The sequence below is a fragment of the Podarcis vaucheri genome (assembly GCF_965113315.1).
Source record: "Podarcis vaucheri genome assembly, chromosome: 5".
Lineage (NCBI taxonomy): Eukaryota > Metazoa > Chordata > Lepidosauria > Squamata > Lacertidae > Podarcis > Podarcis vaucheri.
Window position 1 is genome coordinate 8,260,354 of NC_138763.1, and position 27,075 is coordinate 8,287,428.

Consider the following 27,075-nt stretch of genomic DNA (forward strand, 5'->3'; position numbering starts at 1 on the left):
GGCTGGGGAAGCCCAGCCAGATGGGCGGGGTATAAATAATAAATTCTTATTCTTATTCTCTGTGTTTATTGCGGCCTTGCTTATGGCCTGCCGTTCTGCTCCTCTTGATCTGGTGCATGTTACTGGGGCATTACTGCAGCCCCTGCCCCATTTGTGTCAAGTCTTCCTCCTCCAAGCTTAATCTCGGGAACTTACTTGCTATCCTTTTCTTCCTTTTCCTCTCTGACCCAGGGCCGCTCCACATACGTTGTTCCGACTCAGCAGTATCCTGTTCAGCCAGGTGCCCCCAGCTTTTACCCTGGAGCCAGCCCCACAGAATTTGGCACCTATGGTAAGGGGACGGGTATGACTGTCATTGTGTGGTGTGTGTGTGTGTGGGGAGAGGAATATATCACTACATGTTCTGTTTGAAGCGTTGCAGGGGGTTGAACTTCCAGTTCCATTGGGATCCCTTCCAGTTTTAAGATCCTGTGATTTTGGTGGTGCGTAAAATTGCAGGGTGGAAGCAGCTTTTTCTTTGCCTGACTGAGCGCTGATGGCATCCAGTGTGTTTCTGCTCTTGATCCGGTTCTGCAAGTTCCATCTATGTACAAGATGTCTCTGGGCTCAAGTCACCTTTGCAGTTTAGCCTTGAGCAGTGGCTTTACTTGCTGTGAAAGCGTGGAAGGCAACTGATGTTCTCCCTGCTTGATTAAGTTAGAATTCCTTTTGCCGCAGTCATTCTGTGTCACACACAGTCAAGAAAATCTGGGGTGGGGTGGCGTGGGGAGAGAGGATGTTGTGGGAGGGAGAGAAGTCTAGTTTGACTTAGCTCTTAAACTACAAAATGAAAGGAGGGTCTCAATTGCGGAAAGCCTCCAATTGAGCGTTGTTAAGAATTTACTTCTACATCACTGTTTGTTACCCGGGTTAGGGACCAACTCTTAAATAAAACACAGAACCAAGGAAACTAATTCAAGTCCTTATCTAGGAGGGACCTTCAATAAAAAGTATTTATACTAAACATTTGGCCCAAAATTCTAGTTTTCTAGTTTTGCAAATTCACTGAATAGCAACCCAGTGTTCTGATTGGAAAATTAATATAAAGCTAGTTCAGTTACAGCCTGATTCAAAATAGCTTCTGTTCTTCCTGATTGTTGATTTGCACGTGTGTGTGTGTGTGTGTGTGTGAGAGAGAGAGTGTGTTTTCCAAGTGATTCTCCTCTGCCCCTCACTCCCTTCAGACTAGAATATGGAAGTGCAGGAGTATCTAATCACTGAGCAAAAGATGTTTTCAGAAGAGACTGGGGGAGTCCCATGTAGTTGGATTCTTACCTCTGGGCTGCTAGCCTCTATTCCCTTTCTGTGGCTGTGCTCTGGAAATCTAGCTAAGAAACAAGCAAACTGAGTGGTGCAAGAGATTTTTGTTCCAGGAGGTTGAGCCTATGATTTTTGACAAGATTGTAGGCTGCGCACGATTGTAGGCTGTGCTCACTATCCCAATTAGTTGCAAGGTTAGACAAAGACGCTGTAGAAGGAGAGTATATTGGCTCAAGATTACACAGTAGATGCAGTTGCAAATAGGTGTGTCATTGTTCCACTTTCAGTAGGGGATGAGAATTAAGGGCCTTAAGAACAGGGTTCTGGGGAGGGCAGATGAGAACCTCCGTGTGTGTGTGTGTGTGTGTGTGTGTGTCAAAGAGACCTTTGCTAGTATGAAAGGAAAGGCTGCAGCATAGTTATTAAGGGATTGAGCTATGAGACAGCAAGTTGCCCTGTTCAGATGTCGTCTCAGCCATAAACTTGCTAGATAGCAGATAGCCTGAGGCAAGCTGCCGTTTTTTGCTGTCAGCCTCCCTGCCTTTTTACAGGGCAAGGGGGTAGAATAGTGGCCTACGTTAAAGGGCCATTGTAAGGATCGCTGAGATATAAGGTACAGTGGTGCCTCGCAAGACGAAATTAATTCGTTCTGCGAGTTTTGTCATCTTGCGAAGCACGGTGTCGGGAAAGTTTTGGAAAAGTTTCAAAAATCACCAAAGTCTTTAAAAACCTCAAAAAAGGCCACCACACCGCGTTCTATGAGTTGCTCCTCGAAGTCAAGTCGCAACTGTATTAACGGTGTTAAGAAAAAGGAAACAAACTTGCAAGACGTGTTTCCGTCTTGCGAAGCAAGCCCATAGGGAAAATCGTCTTGCGAAGCAGCTCAAAAAACAAAAAAACCCTTTCGTCTAGCGAGTTTTTTGTCTTGCGAGGCATTCGTCTTGCGAGGTACCACTGTACATGAATTGATGTAAAAGTTCAGAAAACTCTTAGCACTTTCCCCATAAAAGCAGACTTAACTGTGAGATGATCCGGTCTGATGGAGTTCTGGACAGCACCATTTAAGGTCACAAAAAGGTCTGAGCAAAGGGCTTTCTAGTCCAGCATTCTCTTGCCTACAGCTGCTTGCCAGATGCACCTTGGGAGTCCTATCAGCTGGTTATGAAGGCAGTGGCTTTCTCTTCCACAGTTGCCCCCCAGAAACTGGTATTCGTTGTATGCTGGCCCTGATACCAGGACTTGAAAGAGTGCAGGGTGGGGCGGGTGTGTTTATGCAGTCCTTTTTTCCTAAACAAAAAATGTTTTGACTCAAGAAAATCACAATTTTATAGTTCAAACAGGAAAAAATAAATACAGTAAATGGACAAAAGTACAGTGGTGCCTCGCAAGACGAAATTAATTCGTTCCGCAAGTCTCTTCGTCTTGCGAGTTTTTCGTCTTGCGATGCACGGTTTCCCATAGGAATGCATTGAAAATCAATTAATGCGTTCCTAGGGAAACCGCCTTCAGACCCTTCTGAAGGCTGGGGGGGGGAGGGACAAGGGCTTTTCTTCCCACCCCCAGCATTTTAAAAAACCCCGGGACAGCAGAGGACTTCTCCGCTATCCGGGCGATCTTAAAATGCTGGCGGGCGGCATTTTAAAATCGCCCCGGGACAGTGGAGGACTTCTCCGCTGTCTGGGGCGATTTAAAAGCCCCTGGGAAGGCAGGCAGGGGGGACAAAGACTTTTGCCCCCCGCCCGCCTTCAGAAGGTGTTTCCGCCCCGCCGCCCGGCTTCGGAGCAGCGTTCCGAAGCCGGGCGGGCGGGGGGGGGCAGGTGTTCGGCGGGAGGAGGCGTTCCCGCCCCACCGCCCGGCCTCGGAGGAGGTCCGAGGACAGTGGGGAAGACGCGCTGCGCTCCCCCGCTGTCCCGGATATTTCCCTATGGGCTGTCGTCTTGCGAAGCAAGCCCATAGGGAAATTCGTCTTGCGAAGCGCCTCCAAAACGGAAAACCCTTTCGTCTAGCGGGTTTTCCGTCTTGCGAGGCGTTCGTCTTGCGAGGTACCACTGTACAAGGATTCACAAAATGTTTAGGGGTATGCGTACCCCAGAAAAAAACTTCTGTATGTGCTAGTTCACACTACACACAGGGAGCTCTTTGTATTGGAAACGTGTTTGAAAAATGTATGATCTTCCACTGCGATTTTGAAGTGTTTATAGGAGCAGGCCACACGGAATTGGCACTACTACAGGTGCCGCAGAATACCCATTCCACATTTGTAAGAGCTCAGTCATTTAGTGTGGCAGCGGCTACGCTTTGGAACTCCCTGTGCTTTGACTTCGAGCAGGTGACTTGACTTGACTCATTTTGGCGCCTGCTAAAAACCACCTTGTTTAATCGAGCCTACTCAGGTGCTTAGAAAGTTGAGACAGTTTTAATTTGCTTTAGTATTCTGTATGTTCTAAAATGCGGTTGCCTTTTTTCCTTGATTTTCTTGTTTTACCTTTATTGCTTGGGGGACTTTGATTTTTCTTTTTTTTTTACAATCAAGCAGTGTATAAATTTTATTAAATAAATACATGTTTGATAAAGATAAACATAAGGGGGGGGGTTGCATGTACTGGAAGGAGGCCTAGTCTAAAACTGATCGATTTCCAGTTTAATTTCCTCTCGCCCTCTTGCTTTTTACTAGATGCACTGATTCTCACACTTCAAGGAAGGGAGCATGCAGTCCCAGTAATAAGATTTTTATTAAAGTTTTTCATACTACAGTAAGATAACAGTGTGTGTGTGTGTGTGTGAGAGAGAGAGAGAGAGAGAGAGAGAGAGAGAGAGAGACAAGTAGAGCCTTGGCTCTTGCTGGGGTGGCAAGCCTGTGTCTGGGCTGCATCACTTCAGACTGCATGTGTGGGCTCAGGTGATCAGATGTATGTTCTTACAAGACGTTGCATGCATTTTTGGAGCTGGTGGGGGATTTCATTGTATGGACGATTGTTAAATCATGGGAACCCTCACCTGCAGTCTGAAAATGTACAGCTGCTACCCAGGTTAGCTACCACAGCAAGAACTAGGCCAGAGAAACGGGTAGCAATGTGAGAATAAGAAACCCCACCACATGGGACTTCTCTTAGAGGCCTCCTGGTGGTACTGTTAAGAACACGGGTGGCCTTAAAATGTTCCACCCCCCATCTGCTCACAAGATGGCTCAGCGGCCAGGGAGGATGGCAACTGTAGACCAGCAACACCTGTGTGGATGCTCTCAGTTTCTCCATTTCTGGTCTAGAAACTCGGGTAGGTGTTTGGTTAATTGCAAAGCAGAGATTATTGGGAGAGTCAGAGTGAGCAGGTAAGGATATATATTCAGAGCGAGGTGGAAGGGTGAAGCCTAACAGGGAGGAAGTGTTAAGCCAGCCCTGAGCTGCACATTCAAATAAATAAAAGAAAACATGCAGTGGAATGGCCGAAGAATGGAAAAATCCAGAGCCAAGCTCCCATGTCAATTTCCCAATTGCCAGCTTTCTTGGTGCAGATTTTCTTTCCAATCCTACTATTGCCTTAGGGATACTTAAAAGTCCTTAGGCACCCACCCACCCAAATGGTTTGGTCCAGATTTCCTCTGCTGGTTCTGGACCGATGGCCGCAGGGATGGGGAGCTTGTGGCCTTCCAGGTGTTGTTGGACTCCAACTCCCATCAGTCCCAGTCAGCATGGCTGACGATCAGGGATGATGGGAGTTGGAGTCCAGAAAATATCTGGATGGGCACACGTGTCCCCATTCATGGCGTAAGCCTGGGAGGTTCACACATTCGTCTCTTGTCTTGCTACCCCTAAATGTCACAGAAATGGGACATTTTTGAAGCCCGACTCCTGTTGGAAGTGATCCTGAGCTGCGAAACAATAGTTCCATGGCAAACCGAGGCCGTGGTTGCCCTGGCAAGAGGGCGTGGGAAGCAATCTTGCATGACATTCCCTCAGAGTGACTGAGAACTGTGCACACTTGTTCTCTTCAACTCCCGTTTGGTCTCAATACTTTTATTTGCTTTGAAATAATTTAGCCCACAAAAATACAGTTCCAAGAGTGACTCGGCACTAGAGTGTTGGATCATGCAACCTGTGTGCTTGGGCAGGTTGGGTGCAGGATCCGTCTCATCTCATCTCTAGGGGCCCCTCTCCTCTTCTCCTTTCTGGTGGGGTCAGTTTAATCTTTAACTGCCCAGACAGTGGCTGCGCAGACTTTAGCCTCAGCCTGGCTTTGGATTGCTGCGGCAGCACAGTAAGAGAGCTGCGGGTTTGATAGGAGCCCCTGACCCAGTCACCCCTGAAGTGGCTTTTAGTCTTACGTTTCCAAGCCACAATGGTGGGTGGGTTTGCGCATGTGCAGCAGGGGAGACAACACATTCTCAGCTTTGTCTTGCACAGATTTGCTGCTGTTGGAGTACACACACTCTCCTCACCACCCCAGGATTTAGTATTTCCCCAAAACTCTTCTGTCAAGTTGCCTTGAGTGTTTGGTCCTCCTCTTCCTCCCTCCTTCCCTCCCTCCTTTCCTTCCCCACATGGGGCTCACATGATCACTGAGCACTATTGCTATTTTTAGCCTGGACCTGTCCCAGTCTGCTCCTGCAGACTCAGAAATGTGAGCTGAGGCCTCCATCCCATCCCAGTCCTGCATGTCATAGTTCTTTCAGTGCTGCAGAGGTTGCAAAAAAACAAACCCTCCTGCCCACACCCTTTCCCGAAAGGTAGGTGCATTCAGCTTCTTCAGAGGTCTGAGTTGCAGCGGGTGTGCTGAGCCTGATATGCTGCCTGCTCCTATCCCATCCCTTCCGTGCAGAGTTGGGGCCTCTAGGAGAGAAGCTTGTGTGTTCAGGACCCCAATCTGTCTCCTGTGCCTTGAGCCCTGGAGTAGCAGGAAGCAGTTGATCAGTGCGCAGTTTCTCCTCTTGCAAGCCTGCGGTGGTTGGAGGAGGTGAGCTTGATGGTCCTCTCCCCTGCTGCCCACCTCTCACAGGCACTGGCGGCTTCCCTTTCCAGGATCGCTGCCTGCTTGGGCAGCCTCATGCCACGGCCGGCTTGCTGCGTGCTTCTGCGGCTGCTTGCTTCAGGGGTGACTGTCAGCTTGTGAAAGTGCCGCACTGCACTCCCCACCCATAAAGTTTATTAGGCCAGATGACTCAGCGCAGGCAGAGGGCTGCTTCCATGTGCTCAGAACAGGCTAGACTAGTCAGTGCATCAGCTCCTCTCTATGGTCTAGCACATGCAGGCAATGCGCAGGCTGTGGGGTTGGTGCTTAGGCGCACCTGTGGAACGTGGGGCATTCGGGGTGGAAACACCTTGACTATGGAGAGAGAGTCCCACAGGAGGTCTGGAAAGACACTTCCTCTGTACCTCGTGATCATTTTTGCTTTGAATTTCTCCCACCCTTTAGAAATCCTTTGAATGCCTTCTTTTGTGCCTTAGCTCTGACGATATGCATCACACCTCAAGGGTTTCTTGCTCCCACCCCCAATCTTGTTCCTCCTGATACCTGATTCACTTTGGCCTGGTTGTTGGAAGGACTGAGCCACAGTTGCCTTGCGGAAGGTGTGGGGAACCAGATGTTGCAGAACTACTGCTCATCTTAGCAAGCATGGCCAGTTGTCAGAAATGATGGGAGTTGTAGCTGAAGAACATCGGGGGGGGGGGGACACGGAACAAAGGTCCTCCACACTAGGGCAGGGCAATACCTGGTTTTCAGCTTTGTGATATATCACCAGCTAAGCATTGTGATATACTGATACATTACAATGTCTGAAATAAGGATGGAGCTATGTAGAGGCATTGGCTAGCTTCACAATTTTTACCACATTGTGATTTTTGCATAGCACACATGTACACCCACCCACATACATCATGATTTACAGTATATTGCCAGGTCAAAAATTATGAAACCAATATCATGGCATGGGCTTGAAAATGGTTTTGGACACTATATTGATATATCACTCAGCCCTCCCCCATGCTGTGCTGCATTGCTCCGGTTCTGTTTGAGGAAACCACGGCAATTAAACTGCTTTTGAAGCTTCCCTTGTAGCACAGTTGTAAATCGGAACATTTTGTTCTGTTATTATTAATCAAGTTGGTAACCCCTTGGATGTGCAGGACAGCCAGGAAGTAAACACTAGCAGTGTCTGGTAGCTATGCCATCTGGAGTCTAGGTTCCTCCCAACCCAGATTGCCTGGATTGCACACAGCTGTAAGGGTGCTCAATGCCTAAGGAAGTGTGGGGAACATGACAAGAATCCCTGTCCCTGTTTTATTTCCCCCCTTCTCTTCTCCATGGGCTCTGTCATACCACAATTGTTAAAGGCTGTCCTCCCATCATTTTGCCAAAGCTCTGGTCCAGGCATAGTCCAGTTTCATGGTTGTCTCCCCTGGCAAAGGCACTCTGTCCATCATTACACCTTAGCTTCACATTTATCTTGGGGCTTTCTGTCTGCTCAGCCCCAGAGGTCAACTAGGCGAAGCTTTTCCATTGCTTTCCTCACTTTGCATCAGCAGGTGAGATGTTTGGGAGAGCAACCTTGGAATTCTCCTGATAGTTCCTCTCAAGGCTTTGCTGCAAATGTCCATTGGGATTGGGTGGCCCACAGTTGAAATACCTCATTCTGCCAGGAAGATGTCTGTCTGGCAGATTTCGGGCGGCCAGAAAGAAAGTACATCTTCGTATGGTGCTCGCCATTCCTGCCCTAGAGCAAACTCAAAAGGAGAAAAGTTGCCATAAAAACTTTTTTTGCCACAAGCTGTAGGAGGTGAATCTGTCTGAAGTTGGCTATATGGTGCACCCTTTAGTAGTTCTGCTATTTGTTTGCACCGGTTTTTCATGTTTTCTACATATTGATGTTTTAAAATGTGTCTTGGTGAGTTTTTATGGCAACTTTTCTCCTTTTGAGTTTGCTCTAGGGCAGGAATGGCGAACCCAGTGCCTCCCAGATGTTCAGAGCCAGCAGGGCCAGAGGCTGGGGATGATGGGAAGTGTAGTTCAAGAGCCACCAGCAGAGGCCACAGGTTCCACATCCCTTCTGTGGAACCTGTAATTCTCAACACGATTGCTTCTCCACTCATTTCTAGAACTCCTTGCCCTCCCCTAGACTCTCTTAAGTTTTGTCTCCCAGAGTCTTGGATTCAAAATAGTCTGCCCAATGGAGAGACTAGGTGGGTGCCATGCATGCTGGGCAGAAGATAAGGCCACGAAGCTTGGGAAGGTGGCTGGGGGAGGAGATGCCTAGAGCCAGTCCGTGCTTCTGTACAGTCTTCCTATCTCTCTTGTTTGCTGCTTACAGAGAGAGTTGGTTTGGAAGGAAGTTTGGAGAAGAGCTGAGGAGGTGGCCCAGGGAATTCTGGGGACACGCAGTTCTAGACCACAGCCGTACTTTCATTCCTCCCCTCCTTGCTCCATGCAACCAGGCAAACAAGGCCATAGATTTAGCTAGTTACAGCAGTAGCTCTTCAGCATGCCTTAATTTAGGATGGGGCAGCCTCAAAGCAAGGGGTTGCCCCAGGTGGGGAAGTGGGGTGGCTTAGGGACGCTCAGGATCATGGAGAAAGAATGCTGAGGTGTCGCTTGCTGAACAAGTTGGTCCGGTTTTGACATTCCTGACCAGGTCTAGAGGCGAACGTGCCACCCTTGAGCCTCCTGCCTCTTTTGGGAGTTCCTCCTGGGATATTCATTCTCTCTCTTCTTGTTCGTACGTGTGTGGAGGGGGAACTGAGCAGTGACTTGCCCCAGTGCTAGTCGGGGGATTATTTCCCCCACTGAAAAAGGTGCTTGGCAACATCACCTGATGGTTCTGCCCTGCGGTTCATTCCTTTAAGCTTGTGAGGTGAGCTCAGGAACTACACCTGCAGATGCATGATTTGCCCCTTGGAATTCTGGGATAGCAGTTCCTTAACTTTCCTCCTTTTCTCCCCTCTCCAGCTGGTGCATATTACCCTGCCCAGAGTGTGCAGCAGTTCCCTGCTGCTCAGGTCATCATGAATCAGCAGCCACCGATCCCGCCAAAGCGAGAACGCAAGACGGTAAGATGGGAGTTGGGGGTGGCCGCTGGGCATGAGTTAAAAGTTTATGTTGTACAGAGACTGCATTTTGTTGGGTGGTTGATGCCTCTCATATCGCCCTCCCTCTAATTCTTCCTAGTCTTGGGTTTGAGGCTGTTGAAAGAGAATCCCAGGCATTGTGGTTCTCCTGGAACCTAGGAATTTGATGCTGGCATCTAAAGTGCAAATTATAAACTTAGCCCGTGTCTGTGTGTTTATGTTCCAAGGGAAGTGGCTCAAAGTAAAGGTGAGCACAAATATATGTGCCAGGCACTGGGATCTTGCATAGGTTTATTTAGAAGTAAGCTCCATTAAGGTCAATGAGACTTGGGCTCAAGTTGGGGCTCAGGGGCTTGTGGCCTTCAGCTTCAAGTTAAGAGAGTTGGAACAGCTTCAGCAAAATTGATGTGTTACCGCAGAGTTAAACAGAAAACACACACAGCCTGTAGTATTACTGAGTAGGGCTGGGTGATATCTGGTTTTCAACACTGTGATACATTACCAGCTAAACATCACGATATACTGACATACCACAATGTCTGAAATAAGGATGAAGCTGTGTAGAGGCATTGGCTGGCTTCGTGGTTTTTCCCGCATTGTGATTTTTGCATGGTGCATGCACACACACATATTGTGATTCCCAATATATTACCAAGTGAAGAATTCTGATACTGATATCATGATACGGACTTAAAACCGGTTTGGGACAATATATCGATATATTGCCCAGCCTGATTACTGAGATTATGAGGGCCAGTTGGATCTTCTAAAAGGAGAATGCTGGAGTTCAGGTGCCGGAAAAGAACTGTAGCTCAGTAGAATAGCATGTGGTTACAGCATCCTGGCAAATCCAGCTGAAAAGATTTCAGCTAGCAGGTTTTGACCTGAGATTTGGAGAGCCGCTGCCAATCAGGATAAAAAGATAAAGGTAAAGGGACCCCTGACCATTAGGTCCAGTCGTGAACGACTCTGGGGTTGTGGCGCTCATCTCGCTTTATTGGCCGAGGGAGCCGGCGTACAGCTTCCGGGTCATGTGGCCAGCACGATTAAGTCGCTTCTGGCGAACCAGAGCAGTGCACAGAAACGCCGTTTACCTTCCCGCTGGAGCAGTACCTATTTATCTACTTGCACTTTGACGTGCTTTCGAACTGCTAGGTTGGCTGGAGCAGGGACCGAGCAACAGGAGCTCACCCCATCGTGGGGATTTGAACCGCCGACCTTCTGATCGGCAAGTCTTAGGCACCCTCAGTGCTACCCGCATCCCAATCAGGATAGGTGATGCCTATTTATATGGCTCAGTAAACTGACAGGGTCTGTGGCAGCATTTGATATGAGCCTATCAGGAAGCCATTCCCTCTGCCAAGAAAATCCTTCTTCTAGAAGGGTGCGGTAGTTGGCCTTGGCTGTTTAAGTGGTAAGGACATCTACTTGGAGCCATTTTATGGTTTCCTCTATTCTCTAGGTTTAGCCCTGGCACTGGCAAGAGGTTTCCTGTCTCAGCCAGGGAACAAATTTAATTCCTGGTTGACTTTCTCTTGGTAACTGTCTCCCTCCCTAGGTGGAGTCATGACTGGCATTTTGAAATCTATTATATTTTAGAAGTCTATCTAACCGTGCACACACACCCATTGCTGGGTTTTTGTGCAGTTATCTGAAGTTGCCTTCGTGCGGAGAGCTCGCTTCACCTGTCCCCTGCCGCTGAATTACTTGCAAAACTCACGGCGCCATAGGAAATACACAGCTGCACTCCCAGTTGGGTGCAAAAGACCTTCAGAATCTCTGTGAAGCCTGATGGAAAAGTGTAGCTGCTCACCTTTCCTCAATAATAATAATAATAATAATAAATTTTATTTATATCCCGCCCTCCCCAGCCGAACCCGGGCTCAGGGCGGCTAACAACACTAAAATAGTGCAACATTTTAAAAACATCATAAGAATTAATTAAAATCAAAATTGATGGCAACCATAAACTAAAGTATTGTAAAGATTGCCAAAGGAGGGAGTCAGGCTGTGCCCTAACCAAAGGCCTGGTGGAACAGCTCTGTCTTGCAGGCCCTGCGGAAAGATGTCAAGTCCTGCAGGGCCCTTGTCTCTTGTGACAGAGCGTTCCACCAGGTTGGAGCCGCAGCCGAAAAAGCCCTGGCTCTAGTTGAGGCCAGCCTAACCTCTCTGTGGCCTGGGACCTTCAAGATGTTTTTATTTGAGGACCGTAAGTTCCTCTGTGGGGCATACCAGGAGAGGCGGTCCCGTAGATACGAGGGTCCTAGGCCGTGTAGGGCTTTGAAGGTTAAAACCAGCACCTTAAACCTGATCCTGTACTCCACCGGGAGCCAGTGCAGCTGGTATAGCACCGGATGAATGTGATCCCGCAGCGAAGACCCCGTAAGGAGTCTCGCTGCGGCATTCTGCACCCGCTGGAGTTTCTGGGTCAGTCTCAAGGGCAGCCCCACGTAGAGCGAGTTACAATAATCCAGTCTGGAGGTGACCGTCGCGTGGATCACAGTGGCTAGGTCAGGGCGAGAGAGGTAAGGAGCCAACTGCTTAGCTTGGCGGAGATGAAAAAATGCCGCCTTTGTTATAGCTGCAATCTGCGCCTCCATGGAGAGGGAGGTATCGAAGATTACACCCAAACTCTTAACGGACGGTGCTGGCACTAATTGCACCCCCACAAGAGATGGGAGTTGCCCCCTCAATCCCATATCGTCCCGTCCCAGCCAGAGGACCTCTGTCTTCGAAGGATTTAACTTTTGTCTGTGTGGATTTCGCAGGGCAGGGGAGCAGGACCCACCTCCGCGTGCTCTTGTGTAATTTCCGGCCGAGGGGCATGTGGCAATCTGGGTCAGAGTTCAGCAGGGATCAGGAGTCCGGAATGCAGCTCAGCACAACGTTGAGAAATGGCAGGGGAGAGCAGGCTGGAGCTGTGCACAGGCTGAGGCTTCAGCTAGGTGTGGCTGGTTATCCTCCATTACTTGTGTGGTATGCTTCTACGCGGTCTATTTCCACCCTGTGCCAGTTAATGTCTCTGGAGAAGAATCGGGTGAGAAGAGCAAATGCATTGATTTCCTTTCTCCAAAGGAAGATCCTGGCTTAATAGTAGCTTTTGCAAGCGTCTCGCCCCTTCTCCCTGTGCTTCTGGATATCTTCTTTATGCCAAGCCAAGGAGATTGGCGACAAGGGGCGGGGCCTTCTCTGTAGTGACGCCCTCATCACAGAACTCAGTCCCTAGACCAACCTCGCAGGTAAATCCTTACTTTCTCTGTTTAGGAGGATGTCAAAGGGGATTTTCTTCTGGCAGGTGTGTTGGGACGTGGCATGACCGTTTCTCTTTTTCCTTTTAATCGAAAACTTTTGAGCTTACCCTAGTCCTGCCCATCTAATGCTATTGCTTTAGGTAGTTTGGTGACTATATGATGATGCACTTTCATCATGTTTTTGAAGTTTGGTTTATTTCAAGCTGCCTCTCTGGAGCCATAATAGCAGGGTGAAAATTGCAGCAGCTATAAATAAAAAGATGCTTTGCTGACGGGGGCTGTCAGCCATGCAGGGGCCACATCCATGTCACTAGTACACCCACCTGGTGCCCTCTAGATGTTTTGTACTACAATTCCCATTAGCTCCAAACAGCATGGATGTGTAATGCTGAGGCTGATGGGAATTGTAGTCTCAAAACATCTAGAGGGAACCAGGTAGGCGAAGGCAGAACTAGCATTAATACTTGATATTTTATTATGTTTTTATATGCGTTGGAAGCCTCCCAGAATGACTGGGGCAACCCAGCCAGATGGGCGGGTTATAAATATTAATAAAAATTATTATAGCAGCATATGGATGGGATTGGAGCTTGCTTATTCTTGGAGGACATCTTGCCTTCCTTCTCCATCACACATTGCACAGAACATAACAGGTAGACCTAGAGGCACAGACCGTGTGCATGTAACTACATGCGGCTCGTCCTGTTTCAAGAGATGCATTCCATATTCCTGGGGGGAGAGAAAGATGTCCTGTCGGAGGCGCACAGACCATAGACCCATCTGGGCTTTTCCTCCTGTAAAAGTTTTGGGGGAAGTGTTGTGCAAAATGCGGGGATCTTCTGAAAGTGTTCCACCCACCACCCCCGTATTTTGCTAGTCATTGTAACTGTCTTGTGAATCCTAGTAAGGCATGGTGTCCAACAAGCACCTGAGCTGTTTATAGCCACTAAGGAGGGGTTGTTAGAGCAGAGAGTTATGCTAGACACTTAAAATAGTAGCATTTGCGTGCAATGAGTTACGCCCGTGTAGGCCTGTGTGCCTTGTGTTGACTGAGTCGGCTTTTCTTCCATCGGCTGATGATGGTTGTGTTTATGGGGATGTGAATGCGAACTTCACTTCTGAGGCTGCATGATGTAGGCATGAAGCCCCTTTTTACGGGCTTTGGCAGCCGTTTTGCATTCATCAGTGAAGGTGGCAAAAGGGTGGGTCCCTCTCTCCCCATGTCATCCCTGCCTTCCAGTGTATACATATGTGTAGAGTCAAAGACCATCTTAGTTGGCTGCTGAGAAGCATTTACAAGCAGTGTTTTGTATAAATCTCCTCTAGAACATGGATGTGGGAGCCTGAGACCTTCAAGAAGCAGCTGGACCACAATTTGTACCATTCCTGATGTTTGGGAGGGTCATTGCTCAGTTGAGAGGGTCATAAAGTAACTGAGACCATACCCTCCAACATTTCTCTGATGAAAATCGGGACATCCTAAGGAAAAGCAGGACATTCTGGGATCAAATCAGAAACTGGGACGGCTTCTGTAAATCTGGAAATGTCCCTGGAAAATAGGGACACTAGGAGGGTCTGTGAGACCTGCCAGTCAGATAATGGTGGTGCAAGAGCAGAGCCAGTAACAAAATGGAAGCAGAGGTTGGCATAGCCAGCTGGCAATTGGAAACGTAATTTTCTACTGATCTTCTCCTCTGATAGATCCTGCCATTCCCACCCCAACAGTTGTGGGGCAGCATACAAATGCCACTTAACAAATAACAAGCAAAATAAAAAATAACAAGCAATTTTTTTATTTTTGAGTAAGCTGATTTGATTGGTGTGAGCTTGGTGTAGCATCCATGTGTCTGGCATAGGTCACTGTGACTCTGTTGCAATGTTTCTCAAACTTTGATCCCCAGCTGTTGTTGGACTACAGCTCCCACAATCCCTAAGCACTGGTCCTGCTAACTAGAAATTATGGAAGTTGTAGAAACACTGCTCGCATTCAAGCCGTCCAACTTTGTGGCCATTGCTGCCTCCTGCAGCAGTGAATTCCGAAGGTTAACTATGTGTTGCAGGGAAAAGTACTTTATTTCATCTTGTCACAAATCTTCCAATGTTCAGATTCATTGGATGCCCCCAAGTTCTAGTATTTTATGCCCTTATCTTACTCAGCTTTTCTCTAAACCAAAAACAAACAAACAGAAACAACAACAACAACAAAAACCACAAACCAAAACCCAAATGTTGTAAGCTTTCCTCGTAGGGGCGTATGTTTGCTTGCCCTTTCCCAAACCTTTCCCAGCTCACCTTTTTGAAGCAAGGTGATGAGAACTGTACACAGTATTCAAAGTGTGGCTGTGCTGTAGGTTGGTAGAACGACATTATAATATCAGCAGATTTATTTTCCTTTCCTTTGTTTATGATCCCTGTCTTTTTTTTTTACCAATATTTTTTATTCCATCAAGAAAAATACATATCGCACCACATTAGAACTTAACAAATTTTCTCATTTTTGGACTTCCTTCAGCCTCTCTGACAATCGTCCGAATTAGACTTTTTAATTACACATTTCCTAAATTTTCTATTGCCTTTTAACATACCCTTCCACACCTATTTTTCTTTCTTACAATATTTCTTAGGTTTTTACAGAGCCTCTTGTTAATGATCCCTGTCAATGCATTTTTCACAAGTTGCCACATGCTGGGTCAGCTAACCACCACAAACCAAGTGTCTCTTTGTTGGTCAGTTGCTGCCAGTTCAGATGCTGCATACATATGTGAAATTTAGATATTTTGCCCCGAAATCTCTCTTGTCGCCTCCCACCTCACCTCAGCTGACCCCTTATAAATGCTGGGTGCATTACTGTTAGGGTCTTTTTACGGACAGAGTCTGGGTTGCAGCCATCTGTTGAAGGAGCAGGAGAAAAACCGGCCCATTTAATCTTTCGTCAGCTCCTCTGCGAGCATTGAAAGGGTGTCTGAAGTGCCTCATTCATGTTGAGTCATCTGGAGTGCCATGCCCTGGTGTGAATTTGGCACATTGATGCTGCAGCCAAGAGTGTGCGCTCATTCAGAATCCAACTTGATTGTGTGTGCTTTTTTAAATTACTGTTTTATGTGTTAACTTCCTGGAGCTCTCTGTTGTTGCAAGTTGGGAAAATATCGCCATGGCACAGACTGCAGGGGAAACGGGATCCTGTGTTGTCCAGGGCAAATGGACAGTCTGTCCTTAGTAGGCCAAAGTCCCTCCCCTGTACTTCCGGATGTTCCGTTCTACCAGAGGGAGATAATTCACTGCACGTAAACGCTTGCTTTGTGGGGAACTGTGCATTACTCTTGTGGCAAGGTGCCATTATCATTTGCAAGGCATCATCAGTGCTGCTGCTGAACTCTACACAGTGAATTAAACAAGCTGGTCCCTGCCCTAAGAAGACCGCAATTTAATTTCCAGGAGTGGAGCAGAAACAAGCAGGAAAGGTGAAGGCAGCGTTAGAAACTCGAATGTATAAGCTAATTGCCGAATGGCATTGTAAACCTGGGTTATGGAATGTCTAGGAGCTATTTCCCCCCGATGGAATTTTTATTATTCATTTCATTTATATAATGCTTTATGTTTTACAGGGGAATAAATCTCAAAGTGGTTTCAGCTCACTAAAGCATCAAATAAAACCAGAATAAAACAAATTGGAAGTTTTAGGGATAATATTTCAGATCCTTTTCTAAGGGACATTTTGCTTTCCCCATATTTATTCACCTACTTAATTGGATATCACTGCCCCATGGCAGAAAAACTATAGGAAGCCAGTGTGATGTCTTCCTAGGACCTGCGAGAAATCAAATCCCCACTCAGGAAGCTCACTAGTTGACTTAGGGCCAGTCACAGCTTTCTTACCTACCACACAGGGTTGTTGTAGGGATTAACTGAGGAAGGAGGAGAACCATGTGGGATATAAAGGCAATGAATAAGTCCTTCTGCTTGCCTGCTTAAGAAAGCTGGAGGGGCCAGCCAGATGGATGATGTCACAGTCACCAATCTGGCATCCAGAGATCTCCATGTGGTTGCGACTGGACCTGTGCCAGTTGCAAAATGCGCCTGGCTAATGTCTAACACTGGGTAAAGGTTAACAGGAATAAATGCCAGCTGCTGCAGGTACATCAAGGCAGGCTTCGTTTTGGTTGGAGACCTCACAGGAGGGGAAGGTTTTGTAAATTGAGGGGGCGGGGGGAGATGGTACTACAACTGTGTGCAGCAATGTCCCCATTTTGGCCTAAAGTTGCATCCTTTTGTACATGTAGTTAGAAATAACAGTTGGTGCACTCTGGCTCCCTCACAGAAAAGGTATTTTTATTTTTCTGCATGGGAGCTACTAATTTCCCACCCCTCTTCCCTGAGCCTTAACAGACCTTTGGTTCATATGAAGCCTAAGTGACCGTCTTCCTACTGCACTGAACCATTAGTAAACCAAACTCTGTTGTTTCCATTGTTGTCATTGTCATCTGTCTGTTTTGAGAGAGAATGGAGTATGCCTTCGGGAGTGAAGTCAGGCCATTGCATTAGCCTCTCTAAAGTGACCTCACTGGGGTTCAGACTGTGGGCAGTGTGTATGGAGGTCCTGGGGTGCCCAGGCGACAAGACCCCCCCCCTTTGGCCTCGCTGATGTGGTCCAAAGGAAAGCAGAGCAATATGTTTGGGACCAGCTTGGTTGCAGGAAGAGGCATACCAGGCACCACTCAATTGCCTTAGGGACTCCACTCTGGATTTGTGTAGGGTTTATTCCGTAGCTTTTTCTTCTCCCGAAGATACCCTGCAAGGCAGCAGAGGTTTAAGACCAGTTCTCCTTCTCCTAGAGGGGCTACCTTCCCAGGTGGATGAGTTCTTGTCTACTTTATCTGGTAGTGGCTGCTCAGGCTTGCTTTCTGAGGTGCAAAGGGCAGAACTTGTGAGGCTTGTGCATGTAGAACAAAGGTGGTTAAGCTCTGGGTCTCCAGGTGTTGGAATCTCAACTCCCATTAGCCCCCATCACCATGGCCAGTAGTCAGGGATGTTGGGAGCTGGGGTCAAACAACATCTGGAGGACTGAAGGCCCCCCCCCCGATTTGAAGCATTTTCTCTAGCTGTGAACTATGGCACATTTTTAACAGCTTCAACACTGACTGAGCCTATGTGCTTGTGGTGCTTCTGCGAATATACTCATAGCCACAAGAGGGAAGTATTACGTAGCTGCTGCATCTAAGGGCAGAGCTAGCCAATGAGTGCGCACCTTTCTCAGAGCATTGTGACATGACTCAGGTCACGTCAGAATGCATGGACTGTCCTATTGGGAAAGGGGTGTAGAGGGTGGGGGGGCGCTGTCGCATTGGGGAGAGGGCAGAGGGGGAAGGGCCCATGTCTTGTTCTCCCCCAGTGCTCCATTTTGCTGCTCTGGGTTGCCTCTGCCTTGGCTGCAAGCTCAGGCCACTCTGGAAGAGGGGCTAGTGCCCAAGCCTTGCCCTTGCTCAGCTGCTGTGTCCAGAGCTGCCAAACAGAGCTTGCTTATGACCTCATCAGCTGCTGCTAAGGACCTGTCTTCCCTTTGCTCCCTCCAGCAGCCACCCACCCTGGGCGCTCAGGGCCAGGAGGAGGAGCCGGCTTCCTCCTGGCCTCAGCCCTGTGGTCGGGAGGTCGGAAGGGATATGCGCCAATCTTTGAACGGCATGGCAGCTGGCTTTAGCGAAGTTGCCCCCCTGATATGGGTGGTCTGAGGTCCTTGCCACGCACGAGTTTTTGCAGGGTGACTTTAGGCCTCCGCGTAGACCTCTGGAAGCTGGACTGACCCTTTTCTGGCTCTCTGCCTTTGAGGTTCCCTGCACCTGCGAGGTTTTGGATGGGCCAGGGATCTATAAGGTGTGAAGTTGGCTAGAAATTCTGAGATTAGACAAATAGGTGGAGGTTTACATCGAGTGTCATTTAACAAAGCTTAATGGATGCTCAGCGGCAACGTATCTCCGAGTACCAGATGCTGGGGTCAAAGAAACTGAAAAATTAAAGCTAGGAGCTAAATGGCACCTTAAACCTAAGTTATGGGCACAACAAGTCTAGACGCACTTTTTTATAAAAAGAATACAAGGCTGAAAATGAATGAACTGCAGCTAAAATATTATGTTCATTTTCACACCCCTAATATTCTTAAGAGGGTCTCAATCACCAGTCTTCAGAGAGTAGCTGGAAGTGGGGAGGCAGAAAAAGGTCTTCCGTTCCTTTCCACTCTGCAATTTTAATATGAAATCTTAGGCCTAGAGCTTAGAAACTGCTTGCGTTAATGAAATTCCGTCGTGAAATGCTGCTAGAGTAATGGGCGTTTCAAACACTGACAACAGGAGATGATCATCAGCTACTTAGGAGCTTCCGTTGGCCAGTCTTGGAAGCAGAATTTGATGGAGCTCTGTCTGATCTTGCAAGGCAGGAGGCTGCTGCCTTCATGTCCTGCATGTGAGCTGGCTGGCCCTGTTGGAAACAGGAAATAGAACGAGGTAGACAAGTTTTTTTTGATCCAGCACAGGACAGTTATTTTACGTTGTTAACCTAGTTGTGTGCATTGCTTGGGTGTGCTGGGCCAGACCATGCACTCGACTCCAAAATGAATTGTAGATGTCCTTCTGGGGTTATCTTGAGGGTGGGGAACCAGGCATGGTTCGGCGGTCATTAGCGCCTAAGGAAAGTGACAGTGGAATGCCCTCTCTCCAGCAGCAGAACATACACAATCTTTATACTTACAGTGCTAACAGCAAGTGCCTCTTTTCTTCCTGTCTGGCAGATCCGAATACGAGATCCAAATCAAGGCGGCAAGGATATCACAGAGGAAATAATGTCTGGCGCTAGAACTTCCTCTACCCCCACTCCTCCACAGGTAATGTTGATCTGCTTTTTTAGCTTTATTCCTCTTCATCTGCCCTTGTACCCTGGGAAGGAATGTAAGAAGCAACAAATCTGGGGCCAGTTCACGCGACCAATTTCCTCTGCAGGTGAGCAGTTCTGGCCCCCTCCTCAGAGTGAAGTTTGTGCAGGAAGAGGATGTGAACACGTTTGCACACAGCCTTCGCGATTCCTGTGATTGTGGTGGCTGGCGGCGAGGGGAATTGCTGCAAGCACAGAAAGCAGCTACCGGCCATTCCCAGTACATGCTGGTTCATGCCAGTATTTCCACAGACAAACAAAGTTTATATGCCGTTTGATTGTAAGGAGAACTCCAAGCATACCAAACGATCGTCTACCAAACGATCTAAAGCTAATTTTGAATCTCATACATAACTAGTCTCCCTCATGAATGCAACCACAGTGCCTTGGAAATCTTTTCTGAAGGAGGGATGGGAATAATTTTGTCTCCTGGAATTGCAGAAATGAATTCCACAAGCTATATTTGTAGAGGTGTTGGGTCTTGCGTTAGAGGTTCTCTCTGCGTTGACTGGGTTGCATTGCGTGAAGAAAACGTGACATATCTGAACTCAGTTTTTTAAGACTCCTTTCCTTAGAAGAAAACAAGGTCATGGCACAGTGATGATGGCACAAGCCATTTATTTATTTCCATCTCTTTATATATGTCAGTCTTTCATCTATTTGATGAAATGTTGAAATCTATGTATCAGTTCTGAGCTGATATTTGAGAAAGATATAATTGGGAAGGGGAAAGGGAAACTTTAATAATTCAACCCCTCAGTTTTGTGGGAAAGGCTTTGCAGCTAACGCTTTACATTGGAACCAAAACTTAAGCTAAAATATAGTCAGTTGAAGCAAACTTGGGGAGGTAATCCTATAATAAAATTGTTCTACTTTTTGTCGCCCCTCCCCTCTCTTACAGGCTGGAAGTGGTCCAGAACCACAAGCCAACGGAGAGACATCACATGTAGCAGTTATTGTCCGGCCAGGTATGAAATCCAATTCAGGGTTTGGGTTTGGCTAAATCAGACAAAGGGAATGCTGAGGTTTCTCTTTCTGTGTGTGTCTCTCTGTCTCACTAATGTGAGGTGGACACAATGAGTGGTCATGCAGGGGGGGGGGTTCAGTTTGCTTTCAGCCCAGATAAGACAACCTGAGGTCCAGCCTCATTTAACGTGGCTCCCAGCACCACTTGAAGCTGCCTTGCTCCATTAGAATGCCTTCCTGTTTTGTTTCCTTCTGATTTTCCGCTTTTTAAATATGCTTTACTCTGTTTGTGTGTGACTTTATAATGAGGTGAAGGGGAACTATTTTATCTATTAGTTTTGCTTGTTCATTTTTTACTCTTTTCCTGATTTGGAGGGTAGGTAAAGTTTGTCTGAGAGCAAAACTGGTCACCTGCCATTTATGCCTTGCCTTATCTATAGCACACTAAAGTCAGAAAGCAATTATTTTCACTTGCTTTTCCATAACAGTAGCTGTATTGGTCTTAAAAAATAATAACCTTCCTGCATAATTGTTTTGAGAGTAACCCCATCAAACCCAGCAGGGTTTATGTCTGAGCTGACCTGTATAGGATTAGGAATTCTCATCTGAGGTGGCTATAATGAAATTTTGAAGCGGGGCAGATTTGTCGGCCGCATTGAGCTACGTTTATTATGCAGCATAGCCTGATGCATGAAAAGTGCTTCCTTAGCACATTTCCTACAGGTGGCTAAATTCAGCTTTTTCTTTGGGTATATAATTTTGATGCCATGCTGGACTGATGCCAAATGGCATTCAGTTTTCAGACCAGCATCTGAGAAAAGCGGAGCTTAAAATGTACATCTTTGAATCTTGGCAGACGGCCTCAGAAACGATAACTGTGCAGTTGGCCCGACAGCTGGTTCTTTGAGAACCTTCCTGGCTCTGCCAATTTTGTTCTGCTTCTGTGATGGAATTATTCAAGGTTTTGAAAAATCTAAGCATCATCCGTTCGTTTGGCCAGCCAGTGGGGCCTGCCTTAAACCGAGCAAATGCTCTTGCGTGGTCCCATTTGCACCATTAGCAAATTAAATCTTTTAACTCTGTGTGCAAGAGTCTGTGTTTTGCTGTTGCCCTCCTGGTGTTCTTGGGCTGCAGTTCCTAATAATCTCTGAACGTGGGCTGTGCTGGCTAGGACTGATGACAGCTCGAGTCCCAACAGCAATGCAAGCGTCACTTCTTCCCTGTCCTTTGCACACCCCTTTCAGCAATTACAGAAGTCAAAAGTGGATTCACAGCAGATGTAGATATCTCCATAGGTACTGAGTTCATTGCAAAAATGAGTAAATCAGTCACTGAGCAAGTTCAGTATTGAAGCCAGTACTGTACAGCCATACCTCGGCTCCCGGACACCTTGGGAGTCAAACTTTCTGGCTCCTGAACGTTCTTTTGGAGGCTGAATGTCTGACGGGGCTTCTGATTGGCCGTAGGAGCTTCCTGCAGCCAATCAGAAGTCGTGCTTCGGAAGTTGACTGTTTCGGAAGTCAAATGGACTGCCGGAACGGATTCTGTTAGACTTCTGAGGTACAACTGTACTCTGTTGAGCCTGTCACTGAATTAGTTCATTCAGAGTCTTGCCTTACTTAGCAGAAAAACCTTCTGGTTTGGAATTGTGCAGGCTGTTCCTTCGGATGAAGATACCCATGATTAGAGCTACAAATTAAAAATAATAACAACAGCAACAACAATAACAATAATATTCAGGGACTTAAGCTCACTGTCCACCTTCTAGCAGCACTGAAAGCTTTAATTGTCCTTAATCAGTAGGCCAAGCAATTAATCATTGTGCGTTGATTGATCTTTGAGGCTGGAATTTCATGATACGGTTCTTTGTGTCTTGGGGCTGAAGCAGCAGCCAATGTGGTGGCCAGCAGATGTCATTGGACTACAACTCCCATCCCGCCCAGCCAGGCATGGTCAGTGTTCAGGAATGATGGGATTCGCAGTCCAGCAGTTACACATTGGCATAGGCGCCGACTCAATGGGGCCTGAGGGGGCTCGAGCCCCCTCAAAAAATTTTTTGGGGGGGCTCAGCCCCCCCAATAATCTCGGGCGCCCTTCCAGCAGAGCGCCGCCGCCGTCCCCCGCCTCCTCCCCACCTGCTCCCTCGCCAGCCAGCCAGCCAGCCGCGCGCCCTAGTCGGAGAGCCCCGGCCGTCCCCCACGGGATTAGGGAATCCCCGGGGGCGGGGGCTCCTGCCTCGCTGCTTCGCAGCACCACCACCACTGCCAAGGCACTGCCGGGGGGAATTTCCTTCCTCCTGGCGGTTTCAGCGGTTTAGGGCCGGAGCGGAGGGGGCTCGCCCTCTCTTCTCCGGCTAGCCCCACGTTTTCCGCATATCAGCTGTTCCGGAGCTGATTAATAGGCGCAGCACGCTCTCCCCTATTCGCTCACGAGGAGGCGGCACCACTTTATTTGCATATTCATGAGCTTATTTATTATTCATGAGCTTCTCCGGGCCCCCCCAATATTTTTTATAAGTCCGCGTCCCTGCACATTGGCTAAACCTGGGATAGAGGGTTATCGTACATCAGCACTGGAGATGTTGTGGCCTTTCATGTGTTGCTAGACTCCTAGCCACTGCCATCCCTGGCCATGCTGATCGGGGCTGAGGAGCATTGTAGTCCGAAAACATCTATAGGGTTGGAGAGTTCCCATCCCTCACTTAGCACCTTCCATCAAGATCTCAAAAAATAGCTCACAGTTTTGCCAGGTAATGGCCTCAGATGCTAAGTATCCTCTGTTCTGGGCACTAGGAGGCAGGATCTTTCAACAGAAGAGTAGATGGGTTTGAGTATGAGCTTCGATTCTTAGGACCAGGTACATCTGGATGTTTTAGGAGGCCAGAGGTTGATTTTGCTTTTGTTTCTTTCTTGATTTCCATATTTCAAACCAAGTCATCAGTAGAACTCCACCCCTTGCCCCCAAATCCCTTCCTTAATATGCAGCTGTTGTGCAATCCAATTATTTTGCCATTTTCAGTGTGCTCCCTTACAGTTGTAAATTGTGACTAAGCCGGGGTTTTTTGCAGCTTCACATACTTTATTAATTATGCACATTTATTACCTGTAAAACGTCCCAGGGCAGGTTGCATAACAAATGCAGTTTATAGATCAGTGATTCTCACACTTGTGTCCCCAGCTGTTGTTGGACTACAGTGGTACCTCTGGTTAAGAACTTAATTTGTTTTGGAGGTCCGTTCTTAACCTGAAACTGTTCTTAAGCTAATGGGCCCCCCCGTTGCTGCCATGCTGCCACCGCACGATTTCTGTTCTCATCCTGAAGCAAAGTTCTTAACCCAAGGTACTATTTCTGGGTTAGCGGAGTCTGTAACCTGAAGCGTCTGTAACCCAAGGTACCTCTGTATAGTATTTGTAGTTGTGTTTGCAGAGCATAAGATCTCAGATGAACCCACCACAGGAAAGATGCATCCTGGTTGCTCAGGGGGGAAAGTAGGGGGAAACTACAGGGGGTTTTAGGACTAGAAAATAAATGAAAATCAGTAAAAGTGCACTAAAGCGGAGGAGAAAACAACCACTCTTTAGGGCATATGGGATTCTTGTCACTTGGTGTCCATATAACTCACTTAATGACAACAGCTGTGATTTTACTCATTGGCTAAAAACATTGACAGGTGGAAACAGCCAGGTTGGCTCATTTCACACAGATCACCTAGAAAGGTACTTACAGAGTTGACTTCCTGGCTTTCTTACTTTCTAGGAGGGCTAGAGAAGTACTTTTTTGAAAAATGAAGGCTTAGCATTCGGGGGCCCTGCCTGGATGGACCAGTGAAGGTCTTCATGGGTGCCAAGTTGGAGAGCCCTGGCCTGAATAGATTCGTATATAGGGATTTGCTGGAGCCAAGGCCCTGGTTCAACCACAGTCCTATGGTGTGTGGAACGCTTCAAAAAAGAAATCTTCCTTTCTTCAGAATTGGTTATTTGCCTCTTTGTTTAAAGAGCAACTTTACAGGTCCAGAAAAGTTGCTGTGAGCAGATAAAAGGTCCCCCTGGGAAGTTTTTCTCCTTATGTGTGACCAGCCACGTGGTTATTTGCAGGCCCGTCTTGTGGTTTCTGTTGCCCTCCCAGGTGTTAGAAACATTCCTTTCCTCATTCACCGAAGTGCTAAATTCTGCCTTCTCTTCCTCTTGTTTCTGTGTGCAGACGATCGTCCCAAGGCTGGCCCAGTAGTAACTAAACCTGTTTCCTCGGAGGCGAGCAAATCGGCTTCCCCGTCTCCCCCTCCGCCCCTCATAGCAGAAGCCGAGTCCGTGCTGCCAGTCGTGCCGCTGGTGCGCCCAGGGAGCCCCATTGCAGTGGACACTACAGAGGAGCCGCCTGAGGTCCCCGCCGATATATTTGAACCCGTTAGCGCCACCACTACAGTGCCAGGGGGCCCCGTGCTCCCCCAGGAAGCCCCCGTCTTGGACACAGAGTCACAGGAGGAGGCTGCTGCTAGCCCAATTTTGGAGCCTCCCCCCCAGCCGGTTCCTGCAGAAATGCCGGTGGCCGAAGAGACGGTGCCGGCGGAGACAGTGACTGTCCAGCAGGAGACCCCTCAGCCAGAGGAACCGCTTCCTGCGGCTCCGCCAGGGGCTCCCCCGACCCCACCGCCTTCCCTGGAGGAGGTATCCGAGGGGGCTGTGGAGTCTAACGGGGTGCTGGAGGAGGAGACGCCGGAGCCCGTGCCCGAGGCTGCCACATGCCAGCCAGATTCCACCGTTGAGTCTCCCATCGCTCAGCCGGAGGAGCTGGCAGCGATGTCCCATGGTCTGGATACCCCAGGGAAGCTGGCAGCCGAAGAATCCGAGGATCAGCCTGAGTCAGACATGAGCCCCATCTCCGAGCCCGAGGAGGTGAAAGCCGAGGAGCCCCTGGCCCCACTGGCCACACCTCCTGCCGAAGAGGAGGAGGAGGAGCCGGAGGAGGAGGAGGAGGAGGAAGAAGAGGAGGAATGTGAGGAGCCGGCCGAGACCGCAGAGCAGAGCGCCCAGCCAGCAGCTGCGCCCTTGGAGGCCGCAGAGGTGGCCACACAAGGTGAGTGCGGCATTTCAGAGGGAGCCCAGTGGGAAAATGCAAGCAAATCTCCATCTGTGAGATGGGGAGGTCAGTGGTGTGCAGCAAGCCTTGACTGCTTGTTTGTAGCTCTTCAGTGCAGCTTTCTTCCTTTAGGAATCAGCTTTGGTTTTTCCCAGAGAGAGAGGGCCGTGTTTAGTAGCCAGCTCTCTGTAGCTCTTTCTCTCCAGAAATTCCTTTTGAGTCAGTCAGTCTGTGGCCCTAGGTAGTAAAAAAAAATGTCTGGTTGGTGGATTATGGATTTTTGTCTGCATTTAGATGACAGTGAAATGGTAAGAGAAAACCCTAGGCTCCCGATAACTAGGTGTGAGCTTGCTCTGTGTTCCCTGTTGAACTGTGTGTCCTTTGGGAAAAGACCCATGTTCCTTTCAGGAGCCTTCAACAGGCACCAGCAGTCAGTTCCAGAATGCCATTCTCTGGTTAGGTTCATTGCATTGGTGGGAAAACAGCAAAGGCTTCTGGGTTGTAGTTTCAGTACATTTAAAGGACCTGGAGTCTCCTGAAGCATTTTCTCCTCTGCTTCTTTGGAGCCTTCTGCCTTTGATGATGCCTTGGATTGTCCCAGCCGTATTATTCTAGGATTCTTTCCTACCAACAGCATAGTATATCTGCAAGTGGCAAAGAAGCCAGGACATTTACCTGGCAGGTAACAGCAAACGTGTTTTGTCACAAGCGTTAACATCCTGCAGCAAATCACTTAATTTGCTTCGTAAGATTAATTGGAACTTGTTCTGTGTTAACCTCCTCCCGCCGCCACCTTGGAGCAGGGGTGACTGTCACTCTGTGGCAGGGGCTGCTCTCCTCTGAGTCCCTGGCTAGTGTGGCTCATCCTCCCCAACCCTCTTTGCAACTCTCTAGTGGCTGTATCGGTGCCAAAGAAGAAGCGGAAGATGAAGGACCTAAACAAGAAGGAAGCTGTTGGAGACCTGCTGGATGCATTCAAGGTGGGTGGCCCCCACGGTCTAGTCAGGAGCTGAGAAACATAGCCTGAGCCATTACCCAGAGTCACCTAGCTGGGTACCACTTCTTCCCATCACTGACTATATCCCGCAGGTTAAAATAGTTTGACGATTCTTCCCCTTGCAATCCCATGGAAACCTGGGGAACTGTTAACTCTGCAAGTAGCAGCATCAGTCTTGCACAGATAATACTTAAATAAGTGTTTTGTGAACTATGGCTTGGGGCAGGTGGCATTGTGGAATCATAGAATTGTAGTGTTGGAAGGGACCCTGAGGATTGTTAGTCCAGTCCCCTACAATGCAGGAATATTGCCCACAGGTGTCCTCATACCTGCTTAGCACTGTCCCACTGTACCAAGTAATAAGGAGTGAAGGGTGGATTCTGCAATGTGACCATGAATAGCGCAGATTGGCATAGCCTTAAGATTTCAGCACCTTGAAAACCGCTTGTTCGAAAGGCTGCTAAGGAGGGCTTGAGACCCTGCTGATCCCCAGTGGGATCTCCAAATCCTA

General features: G+C 48.1%; 1 protein-coding gene across 21 annotated transcripts in view; it reads left to right on the top strand.

The window, feature by feature from the left end:
* EIF4G1 (eukaryotic translation initiation factor 4 gamma 1) overlaps positions 1 to 27,075 on the top strand; it is an 81,087-nt gene that overhangs the window by 30,843 nt on the left and 23,169 nt on the right. For 20 of the 21 annotated variants that reach the window (XM_082223843.1, XM_082223846.1, XM_082223847.1 and 17 more), the window contains 6 exons: positions 232 to 331; positions 9,238 to 9,338; positions 19,386 to 19,478; positions 20,427 to 20,493; positions 24,692 to 25,564; positions 26,462 to 26,547. In XM_082223843.1, coding sequence (XP_082079969.1) covers positions 232 to 331; positions 9,238 to 9,338; positions 19,386 to 19,478; positions 20,427 to 20,493; positions 24,692 to 25,564; positions 26,462 to 26,547 — 1,320 coding nt within the window. Of the gene's footprint in view, positions 1 to 231; positions 332 to 9,237; positions 9,339 to 18,168; positions 18,476 to 19,385; positions 19,479 to 20,426; positions 20,494 to 24,691; positions 25,565 to 26,461; positions 26,548 to 27,075 lie in introns of those variants that run through there. The other variant, XM_082223856.1, reaches the window with a different exon arrangement.